General features: G+C 38.2%; 1 protein-coding gene across 2 annotated transcripts; it reads left to right on the top strand.

Moving 5' to 3' along the window:
• Window positions 1–256: 256 nt before the first annotated feature.
• NPHP3 (nephrocystin 3) lies at window positions 257–27,962 on the top strand. Of its 2 annotated transcripts, XM_042806382.1 has the most exons (27): window positions 257–949; window positions 1,287–1,412; window positions 2,668–2,818; window positions 4,340–4,492; window positions 5,854–5,987; window positions 6,236–6,396; window positions 8,327–8,474; window positions 9,015–9,089; window positions 9,633–9,812; window positions 11,229–11,332; window positions 12,046–12,160; window positions 13,070–13,213; window positions 13,764–13,861; window positions 14,346–14,448; window positions 15,044–15,126; window positions 16,117–16,255; window positions 17,087–17,251; window positions 17,758–17,855; window positions 18,692–18,814; window positions 19,161–19,350; window positions 19,493–19,734; window positions 20,113–20,188; window positions 20,538–20,665; window positions 22,856–23,096; window positions 25,032–25,157; window positions 26,027–26,142; window positions 26,343–27,962. In XM_042806382.1, exons 1-27 carry the CDS (start codon window positions 590–592, stop codon window positions 26,521–26,523), a joined length of 3,960 nt encoding a protein of 1,319 aa, XP_042662316.1. In that variant the 5' UTR covers window positions 257–589; the 3' UTR covers window positions 26,524–27,962. The 2 variants fall into 2 exon arrangements, with proteins under 2 accessions (XP_042662316.1, XP_042662317.1); XM_042806383.1 differs by lacking the exon at window positions 18,692–18,814.

The raw sequence follows: 27,962 nt of genomic DNA, 5'->3' as shown, positions 1-27,962 counted from the left end.
TTTTTTTTTTTGACTGACGCTGCCCGCCCGGGAGGCAGGGCCCGAGGCTTCCCCGGCGTGGGGTGAGATGGTGCCTGGGGGAGTGGGAGGGTTTGGCGTGCCCTCACGTTAGCTTTGAAATGCGGAATAGAGAAGCCCCTCGCCGTTCCTCAGAGGATCGGACTCCCGCCCTTTGGCCGCCGTCAGGCCCCTCCCGCTCCCCATCCCCGCCCGCCGCGGCTCCGCCTTTTCCCGGCCTTCAGGGACGGCCCCAGCTCCCGCTCCCCCTTCCCGGGACGCCCCAGCAGCGATCCCCGGCACGGAGCCACCGTGGGACGGGGCGGGAAGGGGAGAGGGAGGGTAAGGCGGCCCGCGGGGCGGCTTCCTCCCGTCTTTCCTCGTCCGGCTGCCGCAAGGAGTAAACCATGGACCGCGGGCTCGGAGGACCCAGCGGCTCGGCCGGGCCGGGTGAGCGGTGAGGGGCGCCCAGCGGGGCGGGGAGCCGCCGCCTCCGGGAGTCCCCGCCGTCAGGTCCCGCCCGCCCCTCGGTGTTAAGCCCCACAGCGGGCGCGGCGGTGTCGTCGTCGTCGTCGTCGTCCCGGCCCCGGCCATGGGGACGGCGTCGTCCCTGGTGAGCCCGGCGGGCGGGGTGGGGGTCGGGGAGGTGATCGAGGATACGTACGGCGGCGGCGGCGGCGAGGCCTGCGAGATCCCGGTGGAGGTGAAGCCCAAGGCTCGGCTGCTGCGCGGGTCGCTGCGGCGCGTCGGGGCCTCGCGGCCCGGCGGCCTCATCGGGGCCAGCTTCAAGTCGACGGCCTCGGTGCAGGAGCTGGAGTGCGTGGCCGAGTACGAGCGCCTGAAGAAGGAGTACGAGATCTTCCGCGTCAGCAAGAACAACGAGGTGGCCTCCATGGTGAAGAAGGAGGCCAAACTGGACAGGGAGAACAAGCGGCTGCGCGCCGAGCTGCAGGTCAGCTCCCGCCTGCCCTTCTGGGGTGAGGGGACTGGGGAGCGCAGCGGGGCCCTCACACAGGAGGCTGCGAAGGGCTTGTGCCGCTTCCTGGGAAAGCTGTGTCAGAGGGGCGATGGGTGTCGTGGCTTTTCCTTCCCGAGGAAGGTGAGGCGGCGGGGAGATGGTGTGTGACATCTGGGGACGGGGACCGCAGGGTGTGCGGCTGGCCTCCCGGGAGGAGGGAGAGGTGTAGGATGCTGGGGTAACGCCGTTGTAGCCAGACCTGCAAAGTAATCGTAAACCTTCTCCCAGTAATTGCTTTCACTCAGAAAAACAGTGTGTTAAATGTTTTCAGGCACTTCAGAAAACTTACCAGAAAATATTGAGAGAGAAAGAAAGTGCGTTGGAAGCTAAATACCAAGCCATGGAGAGAGCTGCTACGTTTGAACATGATCGAGACAAGGTCAAAAGGCAGTTCAAGGTATGACTTGAGTTTTGTTTTCCTATGAAAACGACCAAAAAGAAAATAGAGGTCACTTGGTCATGTTCCCGCAAATGAACTCTTCTCCAATGAGTTTCACGAGGACCTCTACTTAAAAAAAAAAAAAAAAAAAAAAAAAAAAGGAGTATCATAGCTGTAGTTGCCTATTTCCTTTAAGATAATTCTACCAAAACTTCTCTGTAAAACTATGTTGAGAAAATAGAAAATAACTTTTAAAAATATTAAAATCAGAATGCGCAGTGATGCGTCTTAAACTGAATTCTTCCATTATTTGAACAGAGGAATTTATTCATTTTTAAGAGCACCAAGAAAACACAGGCTGCAAACTGACACATGCTGAAGGAATGTATAAACACAGAGTTTCATTATTTCTGGATAAATTCTGTGTCTAGCATTTTAATGTTTAACACTTGTAGCTTACATTAAAGAAAAGTCTGTATTGGTACATCTCTTTTGACTGCTAAAATATAGCCAGTTAAAGGCAAAAGCCTTTGCACCTTCTGGAGGGATGACTTGAAAGGCCAAGCTGATGCTTCTACTTCTCCCTTACTGCAGATGAGGATGCATGTGCCAACCAAAACAGGGCAATAGGTCCTGGTTTTGTACTAGTTTCCAGATTCTTGTTATCTTTAACAGGTGTTAATGTTGGGTAGATACATAAAAAGAAGATTTAAGAAAATGAGATTTGAAGATTTAATGTCTTTGAATTTAAATATAGCTTGCTAATTTTTTTCCCCACATGATGGTAATATTTTACAAACAGGACAGCTGGAGATGCTTGATCACTTTCTATCTTAGGAAATTTAAATTTCCGCAGCAATAAAAAGTAAATAGAAGATAATAATGTCAATGCAAAAAAATACATGGAAGAATAAAAGGGAACCTTTCAAAAAAAAAAATACTGATTTTGGAAGGCAATAAACTCTAAAAGGTGAAGAAAGTTACTTGGCATTTTTAATGGATTTCCCATACTATTGCAGACTTCTAACTTTCAGAACAGTACGCTAAGGTTTAAAATGGTAAAATTTTAAAAATGTATAATTTTAAACTGTGTTTTCCTGCTCATTTATTAGGCTCCTGATGGCTTCTTGTTCAAATTTTCATGCCTTTGCCTGGTAAATGAATGCTAGAAGCTTATTATTCCAATTGAAAGGAGATAACATGAATTCAGGAACTGATACTAAATTTTAAAAGATTTTTGGGTTGGTTTGTTTTTTTTTTTTCCTGTTCATAGATTTTTAGAGAAACTAAAGAAAATGAGATTCAGGACTTACTGAGGGCCAAACGAGAGCTGGAAGCAAAACTTCAGAGACTCCAGGCCCAAGGAATCCAAGTGTTTGATCCCGAAGAATCTGATTCTGATGATAACTGTACAGATGTTACGGGTGAGAATTTAATCCCCAGCATTTTGTGTTGGAATGTGACTGAAGTCTCTGAATAGTAAAGCACAAGACAAATATTTCTGTTGTTTTGAAAAAAGTTTTATTAATCCAGGTGAAAAGCAACATGAAGCTGTTTGAAGAATAAAAGCAGCTGACTTTACAAACATGGCTTAGGTTGTGGGAACCCCATGTTCTGGTCTTATGAATGAATAGATGAAGAAAATAGATCACTGTCTAGACACAGTGACTTGAACATTTTTTTTTAAAATTATTCCATGAACAGTTCAGAGTTTTGTAGTCTTTTCTGTTTTCCGATTCTAGATCTGAGAGATCATGTTCCAAAGGATCCAGAAAGCACACCTGAAACTAGAGGGAATCTGAGATAGATTTACTGTCTATGGATGATGAAGTATGCCAGTCTCTGCTGCTGTACTTTCCAGAATAGTAGAGTTAGAGATCTAACAAACATGAACTGACCAAAAGAGTAATTTTATTGAAGACTTTTTGAAAGGGAAACCCTAGCAAACCCAAAGCCATAAAAACCAAGACGTTGTATAGGCTGTAAAGAGGTATTCGATAACATGGAAAGGATTCAGATAGGTATGTGATCAGTCCACTGACTTTGTATCTGGTTCAAAATAGAGCAATAGTTATAGCAGACGGTTAGCACCTTAACGCTCTTAAAGAAGGCCACCATTACTTCTTGCACCATGAAGGGTTACTAAGGACAACCTTTGTGCAAGTGCTGTTGCTTAACCTTTGTTTTGCTAATTGAGATATATCAACCATCACATCTTGGCAGAAGTATAAATATGCCATCTTTAGAAATGTTTCAAAATGCAGTGATTGGCTTTTTGCATAGTAATTATGCATTTGATGATCTTCAGTGGTACAGAGAGTCTGGTGTTCTTTTACGCATATTTTTTCCTGTCATCTTTTGTGTTCAATTATTTTTTTAAGTCATACTTCCCTTCTTAATTTTTTCTAAGTCTTTTTCAATTTCCTGATTTTTTCCATGGAAGGTTTATTTAGTGTCTTGAATGTTGTATATTGATTGACAGAAGTGTGATCCAAGCATATTATGAAGAGATACCATGAAAGCTCTTCCACAGCACAGAGAATACATTTCAGTCCTGACCTACAGCCCCTTTACACTTTTTTAGTGCTGGAATATTCTTGAACAAAAGTTGTCAATTTTGTGATGTACATAAATGACTGCAGCAATACTGTGAACTGTTTTCCTGGTGTGTAATGCAAATCAGCAGTTGAACCCAACAGGTATGACCAGTCTATATAATAACAAATATTAGCAAATAACCTCATCCTTTAGCAGCATGACTTCTCACTGACTTTGGACAAGCACCCGTTTAGAACTACAGCACACAAAGATGTGAGCAAACCTGCTAAAGTAGAAGAAATGATGATCAGTGGCATGTGGCAGTAGGTTTCAGCTGGAGTATTTAAGACTGATAATTTACCTTGTGTAGTGGCAATGAAGAGGTTTTTTTGTTTTCCGATTCTTAGCTACTGGGGCACAATCCGAATACTGGAATGGAGGAGCTTTGGGAAGTGAGCCATCCATGGGTAGTATGATGCAACTTCAGCAGTCTTTCAGAGGCCCTGAATTTGCTCATAGCTCCATAGACGTTGAGGGACCATTTGCAAATATAAACAGAGGTAAGTAATGGTTGATTTCACTGGGATTATAGGTGTCTATGTATTTTTTTCTAGGTATTCTTAAGTAATTCTGTTCTTCCTTAACTCCTTTTTTGTCCATTCATGGGTGATTTGACTAGAGAGTGATTTGGAATTCTTCTTTGTAAAAATAAAAGGAACTGTAGCTGTGTGTGCTAAGTTATATTTAATATATTTGGTGACTACAGTATGTGCAGCAGTGATTTTAGCAAACAGCAGTGAATGGTACTTCGTCATGAATAAACCAAATACCATTTTGTTGCTTATGTTGACTAAGGAGGATAGTGACCTTTCTTTCAGTACCCGCTGGTGTACTCTTTCCCATTTGTATTAAAATTCTCTACTTCCTGAGTATGAACGCTACATTTGTATTAGAATAAACTATATCCCTGTTTTGTTTGTTTTTTCATTGGATTAGCATGGGTTTTGACTGCTTAGGGGGCCATTTATGGAAATCCTTATTGCAAGACCAGGATGCATGCCTTGTTACGTGAATCAGTGTTAGATATTTTCTTGTCAATAATTGTTGCCTGTGAACTTTATTGCCCAAATGGCCTCTAGTAAATTGTCTTCCGGTGCTCTGATTTCCCTCACTGTTGTCCTGGTCCTGGAGCCCCTCCTGCATATAGTTGACTTTGCTGGCAGTTTCTCCCTTTTTTTCTGCAATCCTTCAGTCTCTGATTCAGAGGTCTGTGCCTGCAAAGTGGGAGGGGAGGGTCTGTTCTGTGGTGGCACCAGCTTCGTACATGATGCCTTTCATCATCCCATGTAGTACTGAAAGGAGGACCTATTCCTATCTTGAAAGAATGACCAGCCACAAAATTAAGAACCTAAGAAAGATTTACAATTCATTGCTTCCATAGGGAATTGACATACAGTACTACAGAAGGCGATGGACTTCCTCAAGAAGAGGAAGTTCCCATACTGTTTCACTGTCACTTATTCACAAGGTCTAATTGAAATACATGTAAATATGTAGGGGGAAAAAAAAAATTTGATTATGAGTGATTTTATTCTTCCTGCATATTTTTTACTTAATTTACAACTGAGCTTGGATTTTTTGGAGACATTTCATTAATCTTATTTAAAGGAAATATCATTGTAATGATAATATGAATCTATTTACCACTTGTTTTGCCACATTATCAAATTATATGACATTATCAGATGATATGGGTTCTCTAAATTAGAATTTATAAAATTAAAATAGTTGAGTAAAAATATGACTACTATTTTAAATAAAATGTAGTATTCATAATGTTAAAAGGTGATGACTTATCTGTTATGCAGTGCAATCAGATGTGAAGATCTCTAGACTTCATTTTGTTTTTTTTCATTGGCAGATGATTGGGATGCTGCTGTTGCCAGTTTGTTACAGGTTACTCCTCTGTTTTCCCACTCTCTGTGGAGTAACACAGTGAGATGTTTTATTATTAGTACCGACGAGACTCAACCAGAAGTGAACATCTTCATTAGAGTGAGTATCTCACAGACTTATGCTAATTTATATGCTGTTTTGTTTCCACTGTGATACTTAAGAAATTTGTCTAATATTTCTTGAAAGCTTTAGTAGCTGTAGCCTGATGTGAGTGGGGTCAGTGAAAGTATTGTTGAGGACTTCAGGGGAAGAAACTGCCTAGAAAAAGGAAACTGAGATTTACCTCGCAGGTCCTAGGTGCTACACAGATTTAGTAATAAAGCACTGTTATTCAAATTTGCTTTCAGAACTACTCACCAAAACTTCAAAGTGTCTGTGAAACAATGGGGTACTTCTTTCAAGTTGTTCATTTTTCATCTGAAAATGAAAGGCCTCTTAAGGATGTAAGAAAATGGGAAATTGAAAAAAGTTCATTAGTCATTTTGCTCCTGCATTTGACTTTGCCAAGGTAAGTATTTTCCAGAGTGGTAAAGCAAATGAGAACTGGTAATTTATGCAGAGTGCATAGCTTATTAAAATGGATGTGATGCTTTGCTCAGTACATTCCCTAAGCTAGTTTCATCTAAGCGATACTCATTCAAACTAGGTTTGCTAGTGCAGACAGTTAAAAGAATAAATCAGCTCTGTATCATTTCATTTTTCTTGTAGCTACAGATTCTCTTAAAATACAGCATGAAAGATGACTTCATAATGCAGAAATGTTTTGCTTTCCAAGGGCAGCTCTCTATTGTGCATATTGCTGGAGTCTTAGGAATTCAAGATGGCTGGTGTGAATGTCCTCAGTGTTTTTCATTTGCTTATCTAGCCTTACACCTGTCTGTAGTATTTTGATTTTATTCTGTCACATACTATTTTCTAACTTTGGCTATTTTTTGGACTGATTTCATGGCTCTCCTGTGTGGTACATTATGCTAGCTTTCTACATCTTGATTTACTGAAGTCATGATGTTTCATGATAAATGGTGATGTGGTGTGTTCTGTTTGTTCAGTGAGTAATATCCTAACCTTCTAGAAGAAGAAACATGGCTTACTAAATGAAAAACACCAAACTAGGGATGATTTTAGAATTGTGTTGGGACTTTTTCTGTTATTCATTTGGGAATTTTGGGCGGAGTTTGGTTTTGATGTTTGGGGAAAGAAGAGGTGTGCTTTTGCTGAAGAAGAGGAAAAAACAGAGTTAGAAAAGATAATATTAAGAATCACAGAGTGGTCATTCTAGAGCAGCTGTATGTATGCAAAAATCTGAAAACACTGGTATGTGTTAGGTTTCATATTAGGGGTAGATTTTGAACTCTAGGGATTTCAAATACATTTGTATTACTGTAGCTCTTGTATTAACTAGACTTCCTGTTTCTGCAAATAAAACATCTGTCTGCAGAGAATTAAAGGCTGGTTTAAGACACTAGTAGCTAAGATTTACAACAGTGGAGTGCTTCTGTGGTACCTGACTATTCCTGTTGATTTGTTTTCATAGAGAAATTGGGCTAGAGCTGCCATACATTTATGGTCTTAGAAATATGTCAGCTGCTGCCGGTATATTGGCACTCAGAGGGGATACTGTTGCCAAACAACCCAATTTATGAATGTGGGTCACAAGTGTTTAAGAACAAAATGTGCAAGGAAAAAAAAAAAAAAACAAAAAAAAAAAAAAAAACCAAAAAAAAAAAACCACAAAGGAGTGTTCCTGCCAACAGTATTCACTGTGAGAGTTTCTCTTAGAAAAACTGTGATTAAAATTGTAGTGCTTATATGAAGAAAATAATATTTGAGGGATCATCCTGTCTGCTATTGTCAGCATTCCCAAATTGTATATAGTTCCATCTGTGGAACAGCAATAGATTGGTGGGAATGTTATCAATGGATATCATTCATATATGTAAATACAAAGTGCTTTGGAGTTTGGAGGTGTGCAATTTTCCTTTTCAACTACTATAAATTAAAAGACTACCCTATGTCTGGCAAATACTAAAGGACTTTTCCTTAAAAGGTCAAGGAATAAAACAGCCTTCAAATAAGTGATGGCAGAATGTGTATATGATGCTTATTAATCATGTGAATCCATGTTCTTTTCATGCAAGGCAGTTACTTTTCACTCTGCATATGGGTATGACAGGAAGATCAACTTTCAGTTTACAAATCATAAAAATTAGTAGATCGTTTTAATGTGTTTGGTACAAGTAGCATAAATTTCTGTTAGCTTTTCCTTGCTTCAGGGTATGTCTTAAATTCTCTACTGAAATATTTGCTTGCCCTTTGTTGTAAATAGATACGACTTTTGAATTAGATTTTGCAGTGAAACCCATCTTCAGAGCTTGTGTTGATTGAACTGTTTACTACAGCAGTGTAATATAGCACAAGAATGCTGATTTCCAATCTAGTTGTTTGTTGGAGGACTGTGAAGAAGCCTTCTTGAGAAATCCAGAAGAAAAACCCCGGCTAATTTACCACAGAAAGGAGGAGGGCAGAGTCAGCTCAGACTCAGTGCAACAGTTAATTGAGCAAATTTCTTACATGAACAAAGCAAAGGTATGGAATTTTAAAAACTGTTCAATTTTAAAAGGCTTACTTTCCTTCTGCAAGCATCAAGTGCTAGTAGCCTCAGATTTTTAGAAGTTGTGTTATACTCATTGCTCTGGATGCTCATTATGTGAACAAATTGATGAAGCTGAAATGCCACTGCATTTTCAGTGGAAAAAAAAAAAAAAAAAAATCCCTATGCTATGAGGCTAGAATTTCTCACCTGTGTTGAGACATTTAAGTGGCAAAGTTATAGATCTAAGGTCCCTCTAGCCACTGCAGAGAAAGAAGTGTACCTCCAGAGAAATTCCTCCCATCTGAAAACAGATCAGTTATCAGTTACCGTTTATTTCCCTCTACAGAGAGAACTGTTGAGAGCAGCTGAAATGAGATGCCCAACTTTTAAAATCTTAGGCAAAGTTCATCCTACCTAAGGAATGCAACAGAATGGAATTTTAATGTGCTCCAGAATGTTTTTGTTGGAAATCCTAAATATCGCTCCCAGTTGGGTTCAGACTTGCGTCATACTTCTGCCATTTACTTTTTCAGATGATTGATCATATTGGAGGTGTGGAGGAAGGAGCATATGAAATCTATAACTGTGTAGAAAAGATAATTAAACAGGTAGGGTACATTACGCATTTCAGCTTTTCCTTCTCCTACTCTGATTTATGATCTTAAATGATGTCAGTGTGATTACTATATGCTACTTAGATGTAATTCAAAGGATCTTTTTGTGTTTTATCATTAATATCTGCAAGTGGAAAATAAAACCCAAAACTGAGCAGTGCTTTTATGAACAGAAGCAGAAATAACAAGGGAAAGGGACCTGTTTGTGGCCTAAATTCTCTTTTAATTTCTCTTTATCTATATCATAGGATGATGAAAGATTGCATAGTCCATTTTCTCCTTATCTTTCCTTGTGGTGAATTGCTTCCGCTATAAGAAGACTAAAACCAATGTCTTGAGACCTGTGCATTCAGAGTTAACTTGGTTTCATCTAAATGCTCATTTATTTATGTTGTCTGCTGGCCTAAAAATAAATGAGCATATTGATGTTAGTGGAGTTGTACTCATATACAGTGGGACTGAGACTAACACCAGATGTGCCTGCACTGTTAAGAATGATAGTTGCAGTTTTTTCCATGTAATTTTCTTTTTACTTAGGATATATTGGGGTGTGAAATGATAGAACTAGAAGGCAAGGATTTGGGTAATAAGGAAGAGTCCACTGTTCCCGAAGAAGAAGTTTTTGGTGATGTATTGTGGGATGCACATGATGAACAAGAACAGATGGAAGCTTTTCAGCAAGCCTCTAATTCAACATGCGAGCTGGGATTTGAGAAGGTAAGTACATTGGAAATGTAAATGGATGAAGACAAAGTCATCACTCATTTCCACCTCTTGTTAGGCAAGATGCACTTCTACAGAAGAAACTGTATCTGAGAGCATTCTTGAGGCTGTTACTCCTTAGGCAAGAAGAAGCCATATGTCTTATATATATGGCATATTTATTTTCTGGGAGGGATGCCAGTGTGTGTGGTGTTGAATTACATTGATGAAGAAGCAGTTGTTGTTCCTGCACTGGAGAAAAACATTATAATGGTGTGCCAGAAGTAGGGTGTCCTCCTAGACTGTGGTCATCAATAGAAAAGGCTGTGAATGTTTTTTGGTGGGGCTTTTTTTTTTTTTTTTTTTTTTTTTTTGAGGAAATACAAGCTTTCTCTTGACATCTGGAGTTAGGTCTTTTGGAGATGTCTAATGAAAAGATTTCATCTCCTCATGCAGCCATAGATATGTGAGAAGAACATAGGAAAATTAAAAGTGGTGAGCTGTTGAGTAGCTCAGTGCTTACTCATTATTTGAAATACAATTTTTAAAACATTTCAGATTGGGGTGATCAGGAACAGTTGTGTCTAGGGAAGGTATAATGAATGTAGGAAGAAAAAACATTGAAGTGGTCATGGAAAGTGATGGGACAGCTTATTTGGGCAACATTCCTTCTTGCTATCATGTAACATAAGCATGCGGTTTCTGTGTTACTGTATTTAAATTGTTAGTACCCCTATTTTACTGGAACAACTTATTATTTTACTTCACTAGTCAGATATTGTCAATGGATTGGAGGATTGTGCCATTTTCACTACATTCTGGAATGGTAAAATAATAGAGCACTAATAGAAAACATATTTATGTATCTCTTAATGCACCTCCGCTTCTTCTTTGCAGACAAAATACTTCCTCCCAAGTGGATGAAGGGTGGTTTTTGGTTTTGTTTTTGTCATCCTGAACTCTGCTACAGCATTCTTGGGCATTCATGTAGTGAAAGAAAGCCTTTCTTTTGTGTGCTTAGTGCCTCAAAATATCATTCATGGCAGATGTCACCTATGAAGCAACCATATCTAATGCAGTGGAGTAGCTGGGGGGGAAGGGGGGCAGGAAAGCCTGAACAAACATAGTACCCAATTGCTTTAACTGTAGTAAGACTAATTCAGTTTGTTAGCACTGAAAGTTTCATTTTAAAGAGTTTTGGGAAAAAAAAAGTTTATTTTACACTCTCTTTGAGAGAGATAAAAAATTCTGTGATCTAAATGTTTAATTACAAATATTCTTTCCAGTTGTATCATATTGCATTTCAGTAGTTACTCCCTTACCTTAATAAATCTGTACATGCATTTTATAACTAGATGGTTTACAATACCAAGCACTATATTTCTCCCTTAAACAGTGGAATATGTATAATGATTGTTTCTTTTCTTATAGTATTTTGAACGTCTAAATGACCTAGTAGCAGCACCAGCACCAATTCCACCTCTGCTTGTATCAGGAGGACCAGGCTCTGGGAAATCTCTCCTTCTGTCAAAATGGTAGTTTAAACTATTTTGTTTTTTTTTTTTTTTTTTTTTTTTTTTTTTTTTTTTTGTAGGAATTAAATTTAAGGAAAAACTTTCCATTCCATTTCAAACGTCACTAGAGTTAAAATGGGAGCCTTTACAAAGCACTGAAGTTATTGAAGCATCCTGAAAAGATTTGTAACAATTGAGTAGCTAATTCCACCTGGACTACCTTTAACATCTCCCTGACTCCAATTGCAACACCCTACAGACCTGTTTTTGCACAACATTAATATGTGGTTTCAGTAGTTCAATAGTCTTGTCCTTCTCTGATACACAAGAGGGGTCCTTTGGAGGCTTTTTAACTGAAATAAAGTCAAGATCAGACCTAATCAGACTAGAAATGCATTTTATGGTCATTTGATGGTTATGACAAAATTTGCTGACATAAAAATAAATTGATAGTGTCATTACTTCTTAAAAGCTTAGTGACATGTGACTATCCAGTGCCAGGAAGGACACTTGTTAATGGCTATCAGTACTGGGGAGAGCAAAAATGGAATCTAACATAAAAAGTTCAATTATAGCTCAGGAAGTGTCTATCCTATTTTGTAAGATAAACATGGAACACCTCTAGCTCAGACATTCTGTCTACTTTGGCAAAACTGATGGCTTTTATCTGAGATATATTTGCAAAATTGTGGTCTGTTAAGTGCTTTTTTTTTTTTTTTTTTTCTTCTCATTAGGATTCAGTTGCAACAGAAGCACTCACCGAACACTCTCATACTTTATCACTTTGTTGGGAGGCCCATGTCTACTAGTTCAGAATCTGCATTGATAATTAAACGCCTTACTTTAAAGGTATGCTGTATTATTACATACCCTGCATTGTATGAATCTTTGGAAAGTGTTAGTGTGTGTGTGTGTCTGTGTATAAGTCAAAAGATTAAAATTTACTACAGGTTTTGCTACATCAGTTAAGAATAATACAAATGTAAGGCATTATAGAATGGAGGGAATATGATCCTATACATTGAATGCAGATCTGTTAAATAGCATCTCTGAGATATTCATAATAGATTGGCATTAGCAGTTATGTTTCCCGTGACCTATATTGGTGGCTTATAAAACCAAATAAGCTGCTTCAAAATTTTCTGCCATCTGGCCAATGAGAGAGGTAGGTGGTACCTCTTCTGTCTGTGTGTTTAGAAACCTGAGGCTGTATTCACTAGTTGGCACCTCGTGGTTCCTAGTTGTTCCTAGACTAGTCTCTCTCACATATTAACTTAATTTTTAATTATGTTTTAGATATGTGAGGAATAAGTGAGGATTACTTTTGTGTGCAGGGTCTGAGCTTTTTTTTTTTTCCTCAACAGGGTTACACTAAGGACCTCACAGGACTAAAACCTTTAGAAAAATGAAATCAATTGTGCTTTTCTTACAATTTTCTTATGTATTTTAGAAGTCTGCCTGTTTAACCTGTGTAACTTTTAAGCCTTTTAAATCTCTAAATACCATTGTGTAAACTCAGGTTCTCTCTCTAGAATTTACACGATGAGTTTGATAAATATTATTTGTTCTGTGTATGCCAGCTTTCTGCATATACTAGAACAAAGAATTCTGTGGAAACTTGACCAGAAAAATTGCCCCAAAATTGTGTGGTGTTTTGTTTTTGTTTTTTCTCCCTCTCGTGTCTATAGCTCTTCCTTCAATTATCCTAGTTGATTTTTTTTAAGGTAGAATTTGTTACATATGCTTATAATTCTGCAGCTTATGCAACACTCTTGGTTAGTGTCACCTCTGACTTTGGATCCAGCTAAACTTCTAGAAGAGTTTCCTCGCTGGCTGGAAAAACTTTCTGCACGTCATCAAGGCAGCATTATTATAATTATTGATTCTATTGACCAAATACAGGTATGTTTTCAAAATGCCTGCCATTTGTTAGTCTAAAGGAAACAATGACTATTGTAACAGGCTCAGCTATAACTATATAATGGAACAGAAATATTAATGTTTGTTCTAAAGAACACATATAGAAAAACAGTTTTGCAAAAAGTGTCGATGAGTTAAAATAGTCTTTGAGTTTTTATAGATAAGTTTTGTGTTGGGTTGGGTTTTTTTCTTCTAAATTTATCTTAACATCTTAATTTTTGAGCAGTCCAGTTACATTATTTATCCAAAGATGCAAGGCTATGAGCTGACTTATTGGGCATGTAAATAGCCTAGTCTTTATGAGGTGAACATTTCAACAACAGTATTCTATCTGCTTTATTTAGTGTATAGTCACGCTGATACGTATCAATGGATCGTTTCGTACTGTTTCAAGAACAGGTCATGAACAATTTTTAAGGACACTGGAGAATTTAAGACTTGTTCCGCTGAGCTGTGCAGTTAATGAAATGTATCAACTTCTGGCATTGTTTTGAACAACCTGTGTATTAAGTAACCAAAATTTGTTTTTAAGCAAGCTGAGAAGCATATGAAGTGGCTAATAGATCCACTGCCAGTGAATGTGAGAGTGATTGTATCAGTGAATGTAGAAACATGTCCACAGGCTTGGAGGTATGTTATATTTCTGAGATGTTTCAAAGTAGCCTGGATTAGAGTTACTGTTTTAAATTATAGTTACCTGTTGAAGAGGAAACAGCCAGATTTGTCAAGACTTGGAGGTTTTAATAGGAGAAGGTTTTGCAACCATTGAGGACAACAAAAGCTTCTCTACTGTAACTGCAATGAGGACAGGTTTTAGCTGTTGGGAAACCAGATTTCTGTTTTACTGTGGTGGATCTATCCACATGACGATATGAAAGAGGATATTAAATGCAGTCAGGTGCACATCAAGAGCCACAATACCATGATGTAGATCCAGGATAAGGCTAAAAGTGGAAATTTGTCTGGTGATGACTAGAATTTCTTAGTAACAGGGAGTAGCTTCAATTACTGCTTTGATATAAATCTTAAAAGCTCTGGAGCTTTAACGTCTTTTTTTCCCTTTTGTGTGCTATTTAATAAGGTCTGAATATGACTTTGTTCTCTCGTACCAAAGGTTGTGGCCCACTCTTCATCTTGATCCACTGAATTCCAAAGATGTTAAATCTCTCATTAGTGCAGAATGTAACTCTGCAAATGTTAAATTAACTAAAGAGCAGGTATGTCTGAAGTTCTTCTAAAGTACCTTTCTCTAGTATAACTTTTAATGGAGAACATGGAAAGATGACCTAAGGCTAGATGCCAAAAGAAAGTGTATTTAGCTAACTACATATTACTGCTCAAGATAGAATGCAGTTTGAATATTTTTACCCCATGGCTCATAGCACTGAAACACAGGTGGAACAGCATAAATTATTAACACAAAACTGGTGCAGTTGCACATATTACTGTAAGCACATTCTTTTACTTTAGAGTAATAGAAGGTTTAGTATTGAGTAATAGTGTAACAATGGTTGGCAGAGTGGGGAAAAATGTATTTTACCTCTTTGCCTTGGAGCATGATTCTGTAAGATAATTCTCATCTTGAGAGGTGTAATGGTTAAATCCTAACTCTTAAATTCAAAAGGAAACTTTTACTTGTATGCTCCTATAGCTAGAAAAACATGCAGTATTTTGTGCACTAGTTATGTCATAGCCTTGAGATGTTACATGTAGAAGCATATCTAGAACTTTTATTTTCTTGAGGAGCAGTGAACGTTTTATTGGTATCGTTAATTTCCTCTTAGCTTACAGATTTTGTTTAAAATATTGTAGGAGAAGAAGCTTGAGAGACATTGTCGTTCCGCCACAACTTGCAATGCTTTGTACGTCACTCTCCTGGGCAAAACCATTGCTTGGTAAGTTGAGATCTTGGAAATCATGCTCATCACTAGATTAGAAGACTTCAGGTAGGTTTGTTAGCATTTTGAAATACGTTGATTTAACATAGAATGAATCTTGTTAAGAAAAGAAGTGGAGCAGTAGGCACAGTTTTCCCCCTTCACTGACTGTGAATGCAATGGGAAGAAAACTCAGAGTGTGTACAATCACTATTTTGATACTAAGTGAATTCACATAGTTGTATCTGTCTGTTTTCAGCTTTTCGGGTTTTTTTTATTGTTCTGTTTTCTGGGTACATCTGTTGTTTCAATACTTTTTAAAGGTATTTGGAGAATGTTGGTATTGTTTTGTTAAATGGTTAAATTAAGGTCTGTTGTATTTACTGATGTACCAGATAGTTTGACTCATAGATTTTTAAGGCTAAAAGGAAGTTCAACAACTGTTTAATTTTAACATCCTGCATATGGTACTTTGCTCTATAAATCCTGCTGTGGAGAAAATTAATCTTCCCTCTTGTGCAAGAGAATACTTAATAAGTGCATTGGGTTATTATTAACCTAGACTTCATATTGTTGAGATGCATTTTTAGTTTAGAGACTCCCAGAAGATGATACACTGATTATTTACTGTGGGTGACTGATTTTCATTATTTCTCATTTGTTTTATGTCCTAGAATGTTTAAATGAAATAGCAGCATGTGTTTTTATTCAACCTGATGTTCTTATTCTGTACTCCTGCTGAAGGAAGAACACTGCAACGTACTATATATATATATATGGGGTTTTTTAATAAAAATGTTGCAGTTATTTAGAAAAATCAGGCAATATGACAGAAGGTGGGTTCAGAAATATACCCCTTCTGTGTTTAATCTCACCAGATGCTGTGCACCTTTTAAACCCAGTAGGAATTCTGAGCACTTTTGAGATGGAGCTCTTCAGTAGTTTCAGTTCATCTTACTCAGCCAAATTTAATATGCTAAGTCACGCCCTTTTTGTCCTTCTGGTCAGTGTTGGAAATATGGGAAATATTGACGAAACCCTTCAGCAGTGTTTCCAATGTCAAGACACAGTGTCACTGTACAGGCTTGTTCTGAGATCAATTCAAGAATCATTACAGAATGATAAAGAGAAAGGTCTTTTGAGAGAGGTAAGCATAGAATGCATTGATATTTCTACAGGTAATGTATATTCTTTCCTGTAAAGAGTTTTTCTTAAGTTAAAAGTAAATATAAATTTATGTTGGTTCACATGAATAATTCAGATTACTATATTATTAGTATAGAAGGGATAATTTTATTAATGTAATTATATATATTGCATAACTATATAACATACAACTACTTTGTGTTAAATTTCAACTAAGAAATTGTCTGCCAAAACAAAATGGAACTTTTCTACTATGATGTGATGTAGAATTAGCACTTTCTTGCTGATCACTATCCTGATCCAATGATTAACTACTTTGAACATAGTAAATGTAATCAAAACATGGTACCTTGTCAATACAGGGCACCACTTATTAGACTTCTGATTCCTCTTCCTACCTCTGCAGAATTTCCCTGTTGGGTGGAACATTTTTTTTGATTAGGACATAATATTCAATTGTTAGAAGTTTTTTGGTGCTGTCAGCATAAGACCTTTAGCATGTTTTGCTTAGATGGAAGCTCCTTATGATAATGGAATTATTTTTCCCCCACTGTTTTAGAGGAGAGTCTAAAGAGCCATTTGTTTGTCCCAGAGCATCCCATTTTGTGCTTTATTTATTAGAATATTAATCCCTTAGCACTGAGGACTGTACTTTGAGGGAAGGGAAGAAGAGGGAAAGGGCTTGTGTAGGCAGGTTTGTGGTTGTTTTTTTTTCCTTTGGCATATAAAGTCAGAAATGGTGATACACAGAATTTTTCTTGGAATTTCAGTGTAACTAAACTATACAGCAAATATTGCTAACTGTGTAAAATAATTTTTCTTCTTTATGTAGATACTGTGTGTCATTGGTGTTAGCCACAATGGTGTAAGTGAGTCAGAGCTGATGGAGCTTTATCCTGAACTGTCTTCTGCAGTTTTAGCTTCACTCGTTCACAGCCTGCACAAAATGTGTTTGCTGACATATGGCTGTGGTTTGCTGAAGTTTCAGCACCTCCAGGTAAATTTTGTAATTCTAAACATGTGCAAGTGAAACCACCCCCTAGCCTCTGCTGTTTTTTTAGATAAGTTCTGTTGTTAACTAGGTAGGCTGTGATGTGTTAGTGTTTGCTCATCTGTTTTCTTCAACATCTGGTCTGATGTTAGAATCACCTTGAAAACTACTAGAGCTACGATACCAGTATTGGTCAGGATTGTTCAGCAGTTGAAAACCTGTCATTTCAAACCTTCAGAAATTTCTGATCTATTAGTTAAGACCATGTGTCCTACAAAACACTGGTTCTACAAAAAACAGGCACAATTGAAGGATAGAGGAGTACTATCTGAATGACCAGAGCTTTGGTCTAATGTAAGACAATCTTTTTGTAGTGCTTTTGTCATGGAAATGTTTTCAGTTCTACAACACAAGATGTGTTCTATAAAGAAATCTTGCGTAGTGCCCTGTGTATCATCAACACTTAATAAACAAATTTAAATGCATTCTCTTTCAATTATACTCTCTTTCAGGCTTGGGAGATGGTGAGACTAGAGTATATGGAAGAAGGTGAAAATATTATTTCTGCCTATAGACAAAAACTAGTGGAGTATTTCACCATGCAGCTAAGGTAGGTCAGAATTCCTCAAGATGTGCTAAATTGCAGGCTTTGTGCTTCATGGATATTTTTGTTTTCTTCATATAGCTTCTTTGATTCAGTTTAGTAAATTATTATGGCAAAAGAACTCTGTAAAACCCTAGTTGTCAGTTTAGCAGTTTATTATTGATATTTTGCTTTTTAATCTTGGAAAAGATTGAGGACTATGGAGGGATATGGTCATAGAATCAAGTTATCATGTGAAAAGGTAGGGCATGAATTTATACCTCATCAGTTATTTTGTGGTAACTGGTCCCATATGGATTTTTAACTCCCAGTAAATGCTAGAAAATTTGAGGTTGCTTGGAACTTGAAGCAACAGCAGAAGACCACTTGCATTCAGCAAGCACATACACAAGAGGAGGTACAGTAGAACAGCTACAAGTTCATATCCAGCTTGAAAATTGATTGGCATTTGCAGACCTGGGTTAGTGTGTCCCAGCTGTGGGCTGCTCCTTACTGCTTCTCAGAGCATTCACTGTTGGGGAGCAGAAAGCCAAGAAGGCCACAGTGTGCCAGGCAGAGGAGGCACAAAGGGGCAGTGGGCTGCTGCAGTCCTGCTCGCAGGCACAGATTAGCCCATATGGGAGGGGAGGAGCAGCTTCCTGTGGCATACCTGGGGGTTCCAGCACCCTCTAAGGTGAAAGTAAAATGAAGATGTGGGAAAATGGAGTGCACAGGTCTTATAGTAGTCTGTCTGTCTAGATATTCAGGTATGGCAATTATATGCTTGCCTCTTTTCACATCCAATTGACAAGGTTTGTTAGCCCTCTTAGAGTTTTAATTTGGATTTGCTTTTCTTTCAATAGTCGAGACCGAGTGACCTGGAGAAGTGCAGATGAACTTCCCTGGCTCTTCCAACAGCAGGGTGATAAACAAAAGCTACACAAGTGTCTTTTGAATCTCTTTGTATCCCAGAACCTTTACAAAAGGTACAAAGATAGCCACTGCTTTGACAGTTATAAATATTTCAAAGTAATTTTTTGTCAATGTACATCAGAAAATGACAGATACAGATTAAAGGAACTTAAATAGTAGAGGGTGAAATGCTAGATGCTGTTGTCATAGGAATCGTCTATTTTTTTCTCTTTTCATCTGGGGGTTGGTAAAGGCATAAATGCTGCTGTTGAACAGTGTTAGTCTCCATGGATTGTCTCTGTAGACACTGTAGCATAAAGACAACATTCATGCATATGGCCCTTTTCTTCTAAGCTAGCATCAGTCTGAATAGAGGGGTATCAGAGGTAAGATGAGCTTCTTATTTCCTTGTTAAAACAGGGGACATTTTGCAGAATTGCTGAGTTTCTGGCAGCTGGTTGGGAAAGATAAGAGCTCTATGGCAGCTGAGTATTTTGACTCTCTGAAAGAATATGAAAAAAGCTGTGAGGGAGAGGAAAGTATGATCTGCCTGGCTGATCTTTATGAGACCCTGGGACGGTTTCTTAAGGACCTAGGTCTTCTCAGTCAGGTAAGTACATTTAGAGATTGTTGTAACAGCAAGGAGGCAAATTAAGCAGAGCTCAGTGTGTGCTTTCTATTGCAGTTGTTAAATTATTGTAGCGTACAGGATGCTGCCTGCTGCTACTATATTCTGAACTTGGTTGTTACAGGCTGTAGCTCCTCTGCAGCGGTCTCTGGAGATTCGAGAGACTGCACTGGATCCAGACCACCCAAGGGTGGCGCAGTCACTCCACCAGCTAGCAGGAGTTTATGTTCAGTGGAAGAAGTTTGGAAATGCTGAACAGTTGTATAAACAGGCACTGGAAATCTCTGAAAACGCTTACGGAGCTGAACATCCTCGGGTAGCCCGTGAACTTGATGCACTTGCGACCTTATACCAAAAGCAAAACAAGTAAGCTTAACTACACTGGTATTTTTCTCTTACATGGAGGTGGTACAAAAATAACAGCAAAGATTTTCTTCCTGAAGCCAGAATGTTTCTTTGATTCTTTGTAAGTTCCAATGCAACCATGAGCATCCCCTCTAGGCTACCCAGTAGAGGCCCACCTTTGTGCTTAATTTAACAACAAACTTTTAGAGATAAAGGAGGAGCACTGTTTGGCCCTTAGTGTATTTTTATCATTAACAAAAAATGTGATGGTTTTTTTTTTTTTGCTAAGATACTTAAATTCTCCTCAAATTTGTACACTCAAGTGACTTAGAAACTTTCCAGAATACTCACTGATGCTACACTTGGCATTCTTCTAACAGTATAAATAACTGTTTTCAGATATGAACAAGCTGAACAACTGAGGAAAAAGTCCTTCAAAATACGTCAAAAAGCAGCAAGACGGAAAGGCAGTCTGGTAAGGAAATGTTTGATATTTAATAAAAGTTTTGAGCTTACAAAGCTAAGAATTTGATCTGAATTGAGCTGTTGAGCTGTGGAGTTTAAGCAAAGTAGCCTGTATGATGCAGGGAGAACAGAGCTGTATGACAGCACAGTAACTTAAATTTCCTGGAAGCGTTTTTAGTGAAATTCACTGTTAGGCATTCTGCTTATTTACAGTCTATGTGCCATTTGGCTTGAAAACAGAACTTAAATGGGATTATTGTGCTCCTGTGGCACCAAACTGAGTCTTTTAATTTCTGTCTTCAGTTATACACTTTAAAAGTAATGGTGATGGGCTTACGTTACCTTGTGCTTTGCTATAGTGTGGCTTTGCTCTCCTGCGTCAAAGAGCCCTGCAACTGGAAGAGCTCACATTAGGCAAGGATACACCAGATAATGCTCGAACTCTCAACGAGCTTGGAGTCCTCTATTACCTGCAGAATAATCTTGAGTAAGTTCTATTAATTGTGATATATCCACTGAGTGCTCTAGATCTAAATAGAAGCAAAGCATTGAGAACTAGCATTAAATGCAGACACGCAATCAAATACTCATTATGGTGCCGTCCTCAATTCATTCTATCTTTTTTTGTTTACTGTGAAATTCACTCATATTTTCTAGAACTGATGCTGCTAGCATGTGAGTATTTACCAAGTCAGCTTATTTCCTGCAGTCAGAATTGATGTTCCACAGTTAACTAGCCTTCACTGCAAATACCAGTACTCTTGAAATTTATGCCCCCTCTATTCGGCCTCACTCCTTTGTAGTCTTCACCCTTGAAGAGCAGGATTGTTCTTCTATGAAAAACACTCAAAATTTCAGTATTACAAAAAATCATGAGTTAAATGTCCTCAGGGTTTTACCCTACTGGCCTTTCTAAGGGTGTAGAAGGACAGAGCAGCACATAGGTGTTCTAAAATCAGATCGAGATAAGCAGGGATGTTGAAGGGGAATAAAAGGGGCAAAACAGTTCTGATTGCCTGGTTAGCCATTCTTCACATCAACTTCATCAGTCCACAGAGTGATCTAAAGCTGTGTGTAGTGAGGGAATCGTAAAGTCACCTTAAATCCCACTCTACTGAACTGAATCTTTTCAGAGAAGAAAGAAAGCACACAGCAAAAAAGCACAGAGTAAGTTTTGGAAGCATTTTTACTTTCTTCCTATCTCTGATGTTTATGTCACCAGTAATTATTGGATAACTACAGAAGTATATGATAATTTAGGATCCGCACACTGAATCTCTGTTAAATACAGGATCTTTACAGTGAAGGAGTTGATTTTTAATCATTGTTGGAAATGTGGGGGTTTTCATCAGTTTGCCCTTGTGGAGTCACATGGAAATGACTGATTATAGAGGAGTGATATCTATCTAATGTCATACAAGATCATTCTGTATTCCACATTATTCATATGTAGCTCTGTCCAATATAGTCTACTTCTGGAGTAACCATATTGCCACTATTTCATAGGTGAGCAAAAGTATAAACTTTGTTTTAGTGAAAGTTCAAGTAATTCTTTAAAATGGATATTGTGTCTTTATTCTGATTCAGCAAGTCCAAGATGAAATTTTTGATCATTTGATGCAGTTTGAATGAAATCAGTGGCAGAAGGCTATGTCCCTTTAGTTGTTATATGTTATATCACACATCATCCTCTAGCCCTTGCATAGAGTGCCCACCTTTTGACACTCCTCTGAGAACTCCAGAATTGAACCTATGGTTCTGTGTATGAATGGTCTTTTTTGTCTCTAATGCAAAGTGGATTTTTCCAACTTACTAAGCTGACCTCTTGGGAATAGTGTCACACAGAATTTGTGTGTATGTCAGGATGGCAAAGTGCCTTGTCATAACGGATGCTGCCAGCATTATGTGGGAACCACACGTTGTCTGTGATAGAGAGACAGCTGTAAATCTATATTGGAATAGTAGTACACTACACTAGTGAAATAAAATATGCCCTTTCGATTGGGAAATGCTTGATTGGTGGCATTACACAGTGTCTTTTCTACTTTGTCACCTAGGCAGATTCTACTGTGAGATTCTAGCTCATGACATATATAAAACCTGTTCCAGTCTCTCCCCCTTTGGTGTGAAAGCTGTCTGTTAAACTCTGTAATATATTTTATATTCTTTAAAGTCGCTTGAAAAATGTGGCATGTTCTGAACCTTTAGTTGATATTCTGCTATTGCTTTATCCATGGAAGTACTGGATTACTCTGAGGAGTTGCCCAGAAGTCAGTAGAATGCTTTGAATAAGGAAGGATCACTTGCATAAGTGAAAATGTAGGTTGAATTAAAGAAAAGAGCATCTATGGGGTAGCGGTAATGTTTGCTGAAGTCTGCTAGACTGGCTTTTCAGTCCTTGGGTGGGGGGATCCAAGATTGCACAGAAATATACGAACTGGCTCTCTGTCTTCATACTTCTGATTAGCCTGCACAGCAGGACTGTGTCTGGGATGTAGAGTTCCTCACTGTATAAATGAATTGCTGATCTGGTATTTGCATATTCTGAGGAAAGTCCATTTCCAGATGTCCAGTATCTGTGCAGTTTCCAAGGCTGTTTGTTCTGTTTCAAGCAGCCGCTTCAGCCTGTACAGACGTTACCAGCTTTAAAATATAACTGAATGAATGTGTTCTGTAGGACAGCGGAGCTTTTCCTGAAGCGCTCTTTGGAAATGAGAGAGAGAGTCCTGGGACCTGACCACCCAGACTGCGCGCAGTCTTTGAACAATCTGGCAGCCTTGTACAATGAGAAGAAGCACTATGACAAGGCAGAGGAACTCTATGAAAAAGCTTTAGACATCAGGAGGAGAGCACTGGCTCCAGACCATCCCTCCTTGGCTTATACTGTGAAACACCTGGCAGTGCTGTACAAAAAGATGGTAAGCACAAGCCTTTTACCTTTTGCCGTCACCTAAATTAAGTGTAATGCCTGCATTGCTAGTCTTCCATCTAAAAGGAGTGGGGAAGGGGAATTTTGGCAGCTATTGGTGTTCTACACACACACGTAAAAGATGTAGTCAAGCAGCCTCAGTCTGTTTCCATAAAGGCCAGTAGCTTTTTCATAACGTGCTTTGCTTAAGGAAAAGCTACTTATGAATAATGTCTTCAGTGCCCTGCGTGCTCAGCGTTCACCATGAATACATTCTGGTTTGGTTAAAGGTTAGTGTTTTGGCTGCGGTGAGGGAACCTCTTCCCAGCTGTATTTGAGTTCTCCACTGTCTGCTTATGTGACATCCACATACAAGAGTTTGATCAGATGTGTCTTAATGGAAAAATCATGTTTTAGGGTGTAGGAATAGTTCTTTTTACATAATGACCTTGAACTTTACAGTCCAACTGAGAGTAGCTTGAAGGCTCGTGAGGGAGATAGTACTTTACAAATAAACTGTGTGGCTGAGCCACCTCCAGCTTATGTTGGTTCAGTGAAAGATGGGAGTTACTCCCCTGCTAAATGACCTATGGGGAATAACATTAACAGTAGTGCAAGATCCTGTGTTTCATAATTTCAAAATGTTTTATGAATATTTGTGTTTGCAGATTGTATTCGATATCATCAGTGTAACAGTGATGTAACGTTGCCAGTTGTTGAACCAAAATCAAATTCACAGGATGACTTTTTCCTTTTGTATTTTCCACATTTTACCATTCTTCAGAGAGAAAAAAAACCTTGAAAATAATCCCTTGGATCAAGTGCTCTTGTGTTTGTGCTCAATAATTGTTACCTGCTATTATATGCATGAAATTGTTTTGGGTTGCATTCTCTGCTTGCTTCAGCTTCTAATTTTCATGCAGCTAGAAACTCAATATTTGCATCAGAAAGCTCTTTACTAGTTTGTGGGAGCACAAATAAAACTTCATGGTGAACTAGTGACACAGGAAAGAGCAGAGGAAGAGAAAGGACAGGAATCAGATGTAGAAAATGACAGTTATTTATAGATAAGTATTTATTCCAGATGAATTACTGATCATCTTCAAACTGTGACATGGTGATGCTTTGAAAAAAAAATAAAAAAATTTAATAGGAATTTTGCAATTGTAGTGAACGATTATACAATGGAAGTTTCCAGTGTTTAATTTTTAATTGCTATTACGTATGAGAATTCATATACTAATAGTAGAAGCCTAAACATATAAGTATATCCAGTTAAGGTATGAGCAGATTCATTTCTGGAAGAAAACAGTTTTGATGGAAAAATAATCTGTAGTAGAACTAGTTGGAATATGCGAGGGTTATTTTAGAGAAACCAAAGTCAAGAAGCCAAAGCCTCAATATGGCAAACAGGAAGCAACAGGTACTTGAAATGGCATTGGACACTGCGGCTCTTCCAAAGGAGATGGAGTGAACACCACTTCAGTAAGCAGACAACTGCTCAAAGGTTAAGGGCAGCTACATTCCCATTCCCCTATCACCAGTAAAATTACAGCCCTTTAGGACAAAAAATAAGCTCTGCTCTCATTTATGGCAGGATGAGGAAATACAAATGGAGAAAATTATTTGGATAAAAGTACAACTGAGGATTCTTTTTAACAGCCTTCTCAATGAGACACGTGGGGAAAAAAATAAATTAAAAAAGAAATAGACATAGCTGAGAAACACATTAACTGGGAGTTGAATGTGCTCAGTATTTTGGAAAATTAGGTCCCAATAAATACTCATGATAAACAATCTGTGCAGAATATAACTGAAATAACCAAAGTTAAACCCTTATTCTGGAAGCAGTTAGATCATTTCCAAGGGGTTTTGCTTAAAATAGGTTTCACTGTTACCATTTTCACACAAGACAACTGAATCCTTTGTTCCTTGTTATTTCTAGGGAAAACTTGACAAGGCTGTTCCTCTATACGAACTGGCGGTTGAAATTCGACAGAAGTCATTTGGCCCAAAACACCCTAGTGTAGCAACTGCTTTGGTAAATCTGGCTGTCCTGTATTGTCAGATGGTAAGTTTTTCATGTCTTACATGCTTATTGTTCCTGTCTTTTGGCTTTTTTATGATTTGTACCTAAGTGATAACAAAGAAACTTGATCACATTTAAAAGGGAAGTTCCTTCTAAGACTTACAAATTCTTAGGCTCCATTTTAAAAATTGAAACTGTATTTGGCAAGGAGACTGTATGCAGGGAACAGATAATTGCTGTGAGTGGTATTTCACAAGAGCTCTTGGGCTAGCGCTCTTCAGATTATTCAGAATGCCTCCGTGTTTTGTAAGACTGGAGCTAGAGTGCAGCAGCGGTAGTGGCACGGCTCCACCGCTGACTTGGAGGGAAAAACAGTCCTTTGAAATTTGTGTCTGTGAATGAAGAGTGCCCACTTTGATCAACTGGAACTCTGTGTAACTAAAATCTGAGAAGACTGTAGACTTTGTAATCTACAACTAATATGAGATTCAAAGGAGATGCAATCAACTTAATTGTATTCCTTATTTAGCATCAGTAGGAGTGAGCTGTAAATGTTCTTGTTTTCTGTATTTTTGCAATCTGCATATCCGATTTTAAACTGGGATTAAAGCTGCCTCAGGTAAAATCCAAGAGCGTTTGGTAACTCAAAACTTTCAGGACTGAGATTTTCAAAACTGCCTAGGAAGTCCAGACCCTAATTATTATATTAGTGGGAATAGTATTTGCAAGTGCAAGCCAATTGCTTTGACAATCTCTCTCACCCTCATCTGTCAACACTATTAAGAACTCAAAACACCTTTGTGGTTAAATATGCATGACTTTGCATCTAGGATGTCTTGATGTTACGTTGGAAAAAAAAAAATAGCAAATGTAATATACGTCTGTAACAAACAACTTTCTACTACCTAAAGAAAAAGCAGCTTGAAGCTTTGCCTCTTTATGAACGTGCATTAAAGATTTATGAAGACAGCTTTGGTCACATGCATCCTCGCGTGGGGGAAACTCTGAAAAACTTGGCTGTGCTAAGGTAAGATGATCTGTTTTAAGCCCTATAAAAGTGAATTACTATTAAAAATACTGGATGAAACAAAACATCTTGGACTTGTGTACTTATTAGGAAAGTAGATAGCCTTAAGTATACTTTGTTGATAGCATGGTGTGCATTTCAGTTTAAATTGAGACTTATTTTATTTGCTTGTTTCAACTTTGTTTTACTCTTCTCCAAAGCTATGAAGGGGGAGACTTTGAGAAGGCAGCTGAACTTTACAAGAGAGCAATGGAAATAAAAGAAGCAGAGACTTTGTTGATAGGTGGAAAAGCAACTTCTCGACACTCATCGAGTGGAGATACATTCAGCTTAAAAAGTGCATTATCACCAAACATCTTCCTGGACCATGGACAAAGGTGACAGAAACCTGGTAAAAGGCAGGCAGGCCCTATTGCTATTTTGAAGCAGACATAAAATCGTTGAGACAAATCTGTTTTTCCTAGGTTAGTGTACAGTTTTGGGACTGACACCTGTCTTCATGAATGACAGGGGAACAAAGTTTAAGCTTGAAATCCTTCCACGTTAACTTTGCAGACTGTATGGTACGAAGTGAGCTGCTTTCATTGTGTATAGATACGCACATCAGTTCCTAGCTCAAGTTACAGCTAATACCAAAAAACCATGGATTAAATACCTCTTCGCCTAAGTGCCGGGATTATAGCAAGTTAAACTGAACCGATAGTGCATACTCTGTGGGGTAGTTCCTCTTGCTGTGTTGTAATAGCATGACTTGGAGGATTTGGGTATTTTTGTTTCATTGATCCTTTCTGCCTTTTCAGAAGCTTTTCAAGTTGTTTCTAGAGAGATAGTAAATTTGAAAATGTCAAAATACTGTTCCACCTAAAGTTTGACCTGCAGGGTGATTTCCACTCTAAACAAACTTTCAAGGATTTGTGCAAAAATAATTGGTTTCCTTGGGAACCTAATAGATCATCATCTACAGTTAAAGCTGTTGTCGTCAGATTCAGCTGTGTTCAGTAAAAATACTTCCAGTGAGGAATCAGAACAAAGACGATTATGCCCTGATTCTCTGTCGCTAATCTTTTAGCGATACTTTCACTATTTAATCTCATTGAATCCTTTAAAATACAAGAATGTTTGTATTAGCTGGGAAAACCCAGTGATGCAAAATAGTTCACCATCAGATGCTAATCAAATCTACCCGCCTGTTGTATTTCTTAATACCCTAGTCATCTGGAAGAATTAGTCTGCAGTCTGTTCTCATTCAGTGCATAAATCCATGAGTCAGTTTAAATACATACTAAAAAAGACTTTTTATTAAAAAATTGAATGTATGTGAAAAATTGGAAACTCACTGCAATGTTTCAGAGGGAACTGATGTAAACATTTGATCCGGTTTGAAAAATGCAAATGGCCTTTACCTCAAAGGGACCTTCCACAGTATTTTCTCCCTTTTAGACTAGATTTAAATATAACCCATTTCAGCCCGTGTTCTGGTTAAAGCAATTTAGTATCTTGGCAAAAGAAACAGTAAACAACCCAAATTTGATTTTGAAGATTTAGGTGAAAAAAAATCAGAAAAGGCTCTTGAAGGTATTACAATACAGCAATGAGAGTTGACACTTTATAATAGCTCTCTGGATATTTTCCTTTTACTTCAGAAAAAGGTTTTTTTTAATCAAAGCAAGAGTTTTTCCACTGTATCCCAAATACCTTGAAAAGTTTTGAAAATTGGAAAGTTCTTTGCAGGATTGTTACCGAGTAAGGAGAGGAACAAAAGGGGAAAAAAAAAAAAAAAAAAACCAACCTCAAGCAGACAACCATAACAAAAAACCCAA

Source organism: Tyto alba, unplaced genomic scaffold (genome assembly GCF_018691265.1).
Source record: "Tyto alba isolate M040663 unplaced genomic scaffold, T.alba_DEE_v4.0 Super-Scaffold_46, whole genome shotgun sequence".
In the NCBI taxonomy this organism is placed as follows: Eukaryota; Metazoa; Chordata; class Aves; order Strigiformes; family Tytonidae; genus Tyto; species Tyto alba.
The sequence above is the reverse complement of the archived record's forward strand: the minus strand, read 5'-3'. Positions and strand labels throughout refer to the sequence as shown.

Excerpts from the sequence above, each read along its gene's own strand:
- NPHP3 (XM_042806382.1), top strand. The coding sequence starts at position 590 with ATGGGGACGGCGTCGTCCCTGGTGAGCCCGGCGGGCGGGGTGGGGGTC. Across the intron at positions 16,256-17,086 it reads AGAAAGGTCTTTTGAGAGAG|ATACTGTGTGTCATTGGTGT; the intron begins GTAAGCATAGAA and ends TTCTTTATGTAG. Across the intron at positions 23,097-25,031 it reads CAGTGCTGTACAAAAAGATG|GGAAAACTTGACAAGGCTGT; the intron begins GTAAGCACAAGC and ends TGTTATTTCTAG.